We start from the raw sequence: 8,073 nt of genomic DNA, 5'->3' as shown, positions 1-8,073 counted from the left end.
ACTGCCCCCTGTTGTTCACAACTGGTACGTACACATTCCGTTCACAGTTTTTGACGTGAGCTTTATGTCCATCTTTTTTTTTAACGTTAAGGATTCGCAATACCCCCAAAATCACTACAACATTCCTATAATATTCCTATAGGGACTTATAATGTGTCTGTAGTACTCAGTAGTGAGTTTATAGTGACCTTATCGTGGCTACTTTATGTTTTTGTTATCACCTTTATCACAATAATATTCCGAGGGACGATTTGTTTTGGAATCATTTTTTTTTTTTTCGTAAATTAACTTGAAATGCAATGAAATAATCACATGAGTTGAAAGATTTTTTACATTTATTTATTTACTTTTGAGAGGTTTCTCCAATGCCAAATGCCATAGCGTGAAACAACAGGCTGGTATTAGGACTGTGTATGAGGTCAATAAGCACTAAATGTGATCTCTTGGGTTTTTTTTTTGTTTTTTTATCATGGGAGTATAATATTATTTTATAGTAACCAAAAGGCACTGGTCCGTCCACGAAACTCGTCCCCCCCTTTGGTCCGTTCGCAAAACTATCCGTAGTGAAACAAGTACACTTATCCTTGCTGGCATGCAACAACTTCTCTGACTTACCTGACTGGAAAATTAGCTTTGTCTGAATAATAATAAACTTTCAGATAACTTGTTTGAATTTGGATCGATAACATTAGATGCGCTACTATAACAAACGTGATCTATATTTAAGGCGGTTAACAGAACTTACTTCATCTGTGCAACTGCCTGCCTTCGCCCAACTAGAACAACTTGTTCTTGTTAGATTTCACCATGGACACGTTCATTAAATTTACCAATCAAAGTCAAGGGAGGGATCGTATTTTCAGGTAAGTTGTTGTTAACATTATGATTTGGATGTAAACTATTGGCTGTTTAAGTTATTGTTCGAAACGTGCAGCTAAACGTTATGGAGTAATGCCAATGGCAGCGCTTGTTGAGCAGCTGTAACGTTAACCGTCGTGTGCTAACGGTTAGCCAAGTAAGACAAACTGATTTTTGTTTGTTTGTTTTTCAGGGCAACACAGTATGCCTGCGCACTGTCCAAATATTTACTCAGAAACAACTCGGGAACAAAGGAACTTGTGGCGAAGCTTAAAAGTCTGGAGTCCAACATGAGTGCTGGACGAAAATGTGAGTTGTAAATTTAAAGAGGAGCACCTAGAGCAGTGGTTCTCAAAGTGTGGTCCGGAGGCCCCCAGGGGTGCTTGAGGGGGTTTCCAGGGGGTCCCCAGAATAGTTATATTTCATTTTGATTTAATTCACTAAGAAATACACCAATTAGAGAATGTATAAGAATGACCACTGTAGTCCTAGGTTTCACTCTCGCCCTCCTATTATCGCCCCATATGCAGTGTAGACAGTTCTACAGTTCAATACTAAATCAACAACAATAGTGGGTTCCTGGGGCAAAGTCTTATTAAACCGGGGTCTGTAGCTCTAATATGTGTCTGTGGGGGTCCACCACATGAAAATGTTAGAGAACCACTGAGCTAGAGCACAGAGGTCCCACTCCCACCTTCTTCTTCTTCTGATAAAATTTCCAGCAGATTAGACACTGAAAAGTGTACTGCTGCCCTCCACCGCCCATGAAAATATTTACCTCATCCTCTGCCTATATCAGAGGATAAAGGCCTGTAATGTGTAAAAGTTAAAAATTATCTTTACAAAGTTTTAAATGAAAAAGAAGGAACTCCTTAAATAACTGCTCTCTCTCCCTTTACTATACTTCCTACAAGTAAATATAACATGCAGTATTGTCTCTGGACTGCCACAAACGCACAGCCTGTCTGGATGCTTACCCACTATTTTCATTTTGTGATCTAACCCACAATGCCCTAGTCTTAGTGGAGTCAATTTAACAGCATCTTTTCTGTCACCTCCCATTTATACACCATTCCTTTTTACAGACTCTCATGCACAACTGGACCAAAAAGTAAAGCCTCCCTTCTGTTTTTCATTGACCCATTCTTCCGGCCTTTCCTTTGCAAGCCCCTCTTTGATTATACTTATAGCACTATATCTGCCATTTCATTGCCCTCAACTCCCAAATGCCCAGTATGCACAAAAATCCCACCTCGCCACCCACTTTCTCTTTTCTGTGTAAACATAATAATATCTTATTAACAAGGTCAGGGCGAGCTCTTGCTGTCCCACGCTTCACGGCCGACAAGGCAGCAGCTGAATCAGAGCAAATAACAGCTTTACTTGGTTTGACTTCCTCCACCCACCATAAAGCCTATAAAGACTATTGCCAATATTTCAGTGGCAAATACGGACACCCCATCTGTTGTATGAAAACCTTGTTGGAACCCTCATCTTTTTTCCAGGAAGTCTATGTCCTTCGTTTTTTTTAGTATATTGGCTTAATAATATAGACTTTGTTCCAAACATCTTAGTCTGAAACCTACCACTTGGCCAACAACCTTTGTTGGTGTAAGATATAAATTATATATCAGTTAAATATTGTATAACAGATCTACTGGATGTATGCCTAGATCTATTGATATCTTTTAAACAAATTGACCCACTTTTAATTCATTTATGCTACAAATTAATGGTTAAACATGCCCCTGGTAAAACATCTCCCTCTGTGTTTTGTAAGAAGCCAACAATTTTGTGATTTTACCACTCCAGGGTTATTATGTAACTAGTAAATCAATCATTGACCTTACACTGGAAAACATATCGTTTGTATGTTTTTTCTGAATGGCCATTGTCATCCCCCACCTGAGATTCAACCTGGTGGTGATTTAGCACCTGAGCTTGAAAAGCCTGAACTGAACTTTGAAAGCCCTGTTTCACTTTTTCCCTGTATGCCTATAATTTAAGAGAATGTTGATAACTCTTCATATGGATGGCATTAGTGGATGGATGCAATTAAAACTAGTTGATGCACATGTTTTGTGCAACCCCACAACATGTCAGTGTAGAATATTTGGCACTTTTCAGAAGACAAGACTTGGTTTTCAATTCTTTGTTGTAGTGATAATTTTTGCTTCTGTTGCATCCCTGCCAGAACCATAAACATTGGCGTTGCAGAAACAAATCCTCAAATTCTGTCGGATCACATTTGATTGTGCTCTATAATGTTGCTGTGAGGATGAATTGGCAATTTTGCAAATTGCAATATCTCAGACATCTGTGTGTATTTGGCCCATGGGCCAATGGCTGCTTGTGGCTATAGTGAAATCTATTTTCTACCCCAGTGTGAAGTGAGATAGACACTGCGTGGGTGAGCGGACTGTAAGTGCTCTGATGACAGGCAGACCTGCAACAAGTGTGGCTGTAATGATGCGAAAGTGATGATCTTAAGACTGGGTGAAATGGCTCTTAGAAAGGTCTTACAACCCACAGGGCGAATTAATGTACGAACAAGCAGTTTGTGTCCCTTGTGAGTTCTTAATGACTAGTCGGGTAGAATTGGTATAAGTAAGAAGTTTGGAACCCGTCAGTCTCCCCACACAGAGATGAAACACTAGTGGACTGCCTGAGAGACAGCAGAGTAGATTTGTGGACATGCTGTCTCAATCAGAAATTTGAGGATAAATACTAATAGAAGTAAGCATATTGTAGATGTATTTATGTAAACTAATTGTTCTCATTTGCTAAAAGTGCCAGAAGGCTCTATGTCATCTTTTTTTAATTTTTTTTTTTAGATTTTGAACATCCTCAAATGTTCAACCAGTATTCTTAGATTTAAAGTAGGCCAGAAATGTACTGCCTTTTTCAAAACCTGCAATACTATATAAACCGCTGATGGCTTTTTTCCCTGGGGCCACTCAAATCGCCTCTTTTGTCAAGAGAGAGATGATTTTCTGCGCTAAACCAGGCACTTGTTGGCCTGTGCATAAATCATTCTTTTGAAACTTTGCGGTTTTAATGCAAATTGAACACCCAGAGACCGACATGAGCTCCACATCTAGATGAAGGATGAGTTGCTGCCTTAGAGGAGAGTCGGGGATTAAAAGCCTTTTCTCTCGTCTTGCTGTTGCGGCATAGCTGTGTCAGGGCCAAGTCTGGGCCACAGAGAGCCAGGCCAGGCTCTGTTGGCGCACCACCTAATTATCTCTTCTCTGCATCAGAGATTCATCCACTGGGCTCTTTAGCCTGTGTACCTGGGCTGCTTGCCACGGGTTACGTAGGACTGTGACATTTCCACAGTCTGAGTGAGGTTTTATGCTTGTTTAGCTGCTTGCCTATGTGCTCTAGGAGTTCAGCTTGGCTGGCTGTAAGGGGGAAGGACACATTTATGGCTCTCACAATTTGAACTCAGACCTTGTAGGAGGCCAATTTAACAAAGGATTGTGGCTTCTGGATGACGCCAATAACTCGCTCTCTGAGGGGTTGAGGTGGCAAGGAAAACAATGAAGAGCCAGAGCCAGAACAGGTGCCGTTATATACTTCAGTGAGTATATAATGACCATGACCAAATTCCCTCAGGTGAATAATGTAATAACCTGAAATATTACAAGGCTTAAGTGCATCTTAAGTGTGCATCCAATCCTAGTTTGCAATCCAATAGACTGCTATGACTATGAATATAGATCTGACATTTCGTATTGTTCTAATGCCCAGTTTTTTTTTGTTTTCTTTGTCAGTGTTCAGGCTGGGGAACACAGTGAATTCCATTGAGGCTGCCAAGCGAACCATGCAACTCTCTGACCCAGTGCTGTGCCTGTTCCTCACTGTGGCCAACATCAACCGCGCCCTCTACTTTATCTGTGACAATGTACTTTGGGCCAGAAGTGTCGGCCTTATCAACGACATCAACAAGGACCGTTGGAGCCTAAACGCCTCTCGCTACTACTTCCTCTCGCTAGTTATGGGTCTGACCAGAGATGTTTACGTAATCTCCCAGTTAGTGGTACAGAGAGCAAGAGATAAGCACTTTCAGCAGAGGCTCAATCGGCACCTCAGTGTCAGTCCTGAAGTAGCTGAAGTTGTCATTCCTCAGCTGGATGCGTTTCTTTTCCTCCTGTTTGAGAGCCTAAAAACACATCCTGCTGTTGCCTTGGACATGCTGAAAAATATATGTGATCTTTTCATTCCATTAGACAGGCTGGGTATATACCAGTCAAATGCAGGAGTGGTTGGATTTTGCGGTCTGATATCCTCACTGCTAGGGATTGTAACCCTCGTACAGCCCAACTTAAAAATCAAACCATGATATCCAGGGTTGAAAGCGATGGGAATGTCTTATTGCCGATAAGCAAAAAAAATGGTTTATCATGAAATACAGTTTATCTTGAAATACGGGTCTTTAAAAGGATTTAGTGATATAACTGGACTCATAATGGCTAACTGAGGTTAACTTGGGTGCACAAAGACTAGACTTTTGTGTAGACTAGACATTACAAGCACTTCTGCTAACTAGCCTATATTCTTGGTAATTATGTTTTACACCAAACCTGACCTAGCAATAACTGAAAGGCTTGAAAGGTTTTTGGAATAAATGGATCTTTGTTCTGTATGTTATCTCAACTAGTTTTTTTTTTCTTTTTTACATTTGTGAGCAAGTGGTTAACTAATTACAGGATATTTTGGAAATATACAATTTTGACATCTTATGCTAGGTTTTGGGACCAGCTAAAGTTTATGGGCTGATAGACTGGTTTGAAAAGGGAGCAAATCAAGTTCTATTTTGGGCTTGCAGAGTCCCACCCTCCTCCCCCTCCTCCTCCACCCCTAAGACCAATTTGTCGCACTCTAATCAAGCTGGTTTGTAACTGCAATACGACTTTGCACTTTGTATCTGCAGTGAGTGACGCTAAAGGGATGCACTTTGCAAAATATGGGCCCTTCACTAATGCAAGCTTTTGGCCCGTTAAAAAAAGCTAGGTGCATAGTTTTCATCTAGGTGGCTTTATCAGTTTACTGCTGTCTTTTATCTGCTCTCTTTTCACTGATAGGATGCTGCTAAACCTTTTACCTCTAAGATTCGAGCACTGAAAAAGCTACTTCAAAGCCAACATTACATATTTTCCAGTACGAAGGGACCTAATGGAAGTTTGGCAATTTCAGGGAATTACCTACCACCGGTAATTTATTATTCATGCAAGTGGCATGGACTTATAGTTCTATATTAACACCGAACCTCAAAACCTGACTCATTTCACAACGTTATTAGCAGCAGAGCATAATGTTAACCACAAGAAAAGTGTGATGGAAAAGATTGAGTACAGAATCTCCATCTAAAAAAATCTATGCAAATTATGTTAGATTAAAGAGCCTTAATAGATTTGTTTGTAATATGTACTTGTTTATCAATGTGTTTGAAATTAAATTCTTAATATATTGTCTCAATCTAATTGTTTCTGTGTGGTTTGATATTTTTTATTGCTAATGATTATAAGGTTGGGAAAATATTATATAAATATTTAATGAAGTGGCATTGAAGATAATTTAGATTCATTTGCTTTTTCAAGGAGCACTATTCATATTTTAATCAGGTTGACAATACAAATTGCTCCACTATTGTCAGTAAATGATTTGTTCAGTTGCAGTTCAATTTGAGAATAGAGTAACACTGCCCTCTTGGGGAAACATTGCATCTTGTTAACCACAGGACCAATTGAAAAGAGCTTTATTCTTCAATTTTATTTAGACAACAATACATTTTTGTATGTAAGCTTTTCTCAAGAGGATGATGTTGTGATAAAGCATCCACCATCAAAAATTGCAAAAATATATTCCATTTCCCTTTCACCGTACTTCGAGTTTTGCTGTGAAAAGAATGAATAAACTGTGCAAAGAAGAACCCCAAAAAAGAAAATAAACACATAAAAAGCAATAAATAGTTAGAGAAATTTGTTCTCCTAGGTAGATCAATCGCAGTGATTTATACTAGACACAGCATTTCATTTCACATTTCTATTGAGACATTGTTTTTCCAATACCAACAAACAAAGTAAGCGCACCGGTAAGAAACAACATGTGAAAATAGTTTGCTGGGCTGGACGTGAAAAGAAATGAAAATAAAACTTCGGGCCATTCTTTCAAATAATTACATTAACATGTATGCAAATAGCTAACAAATAAGATGCAGGCAAATTGGTGTCCTGGAAAACCAAGCATTTTTAAAAAGCCAAATTTAAAAAACTGGAAAGTGAAAGTGTCCATGCACTTTTTAGGCTATATTTTTCACAAGGCATCTGAAATAAGGTTCACTAATCCAAGAATCGTGAACCATGTACTGCACACAACTAACAACAGTACTAAACACTGGTGGCACAAGGTTTTTCCAGAATACCAATGATAGGTAAATGCCAATTGGCTCTTCTTTCCTTATGAAAAGGCACCTACAGTAGTTAGCTCCTGCAGCAGTAAAATACAAACACATCACAGTTAGCACTTGATAAGCCCCTTTGACTGAAGGTGTGGTTTCCCAAAAGCATCTCATTATTACAAATGGTAAGATTAACTTTGTTCATGCTGGGGTTAGACTGATATATTGGTTTGCTGATATATTGGGCCGATATTGACTAGTCAGTGTCATCCATCTCATTGATATGATGCAGCTTGCTTGATTACATACAGTATTTATTGTATTAACGATCAGTATTACACTGGTTGTGTATGGGAAGCCCTTAACTTGAATTGATTATATAATATTATTACTATTATCCTGAGTTTCAGGGTCTCATGGTCTAAATGGTGTTTCAGAAACTTTTCCATCCTATCAAGAATACAGTTTGTGGGTGGAAAACTGAATACTTTCTGAATTCTTCTGGACCTGTTTGCTATGAAAGTGGTCAAATTTTAAGATATTGTATATCTTAAAATATCAGCTACTGGCAGCTTCAATCTGTTATCAGCCTTCAAAACACCATACTGGTCGAACCCTAGTTCATGCTCAGTGGAACGAAAATTATCAAAACACCAAGATGATTTTGGAAACCCAGTCCAGTCCAGTGCTGCATATCAGGGACAGAAGGCATTAAGTATCTAAGAACATGCGTGTTTATCTGAGACCAGTTTTTTACAGGTGATATTGAAGTTTATAAGGTCATGTGACCTGACCTTTGATCTTCTATCAAT

At 39.0% G+C, this 8,073-nt stretch overlaps 1 protein-coding gene across 1 annotated transcript; it reads left to right on the top strand.

Moving 5' to 3' along the window:
* Window positions 1–742: 742 nt before the first annotated feature.
* Window positions 743–6,279, top strand: pex11a (peroxisomal biogenesis factor 11 alpha). Its single transcript, XM_071921283.2, has 3 exons — window positions 743–863; window positions 1,052–1,167; window positions 4,635–6,279. Exons 1-3 carry the CDS (start codon window positions 808–810, stop codon window positions 5,201–5,203), a joined length of 741 nt encoding a protein of 246 aa, XP_071777384.1. The 5' UTR covers window positions 743–807; the 3' UTR covers window positions 5,204–6,279.
* The last annotated feature ends 1,794 nt before the right edge of the window (window positions 6,280–8,073 follow it).

This window comes from Centroberyx gerrardi, chromosome 4 (assembly GCF_048128805.1).
Source record: "Centroberyx gerrardi isolate f3 chromosome 4, fCenGer3.hap1.cur.20231027, whole genome shotgun sequence".
NCBI lineage: Eukaryota > Metazoa > Chordata > Actinopteri > Beryciformes > Berycidae > Centroberyx > Centroberyx gerrardi.
This window is presented reverse-complemented; position numbering and strand designations above follow the sequence as displayed.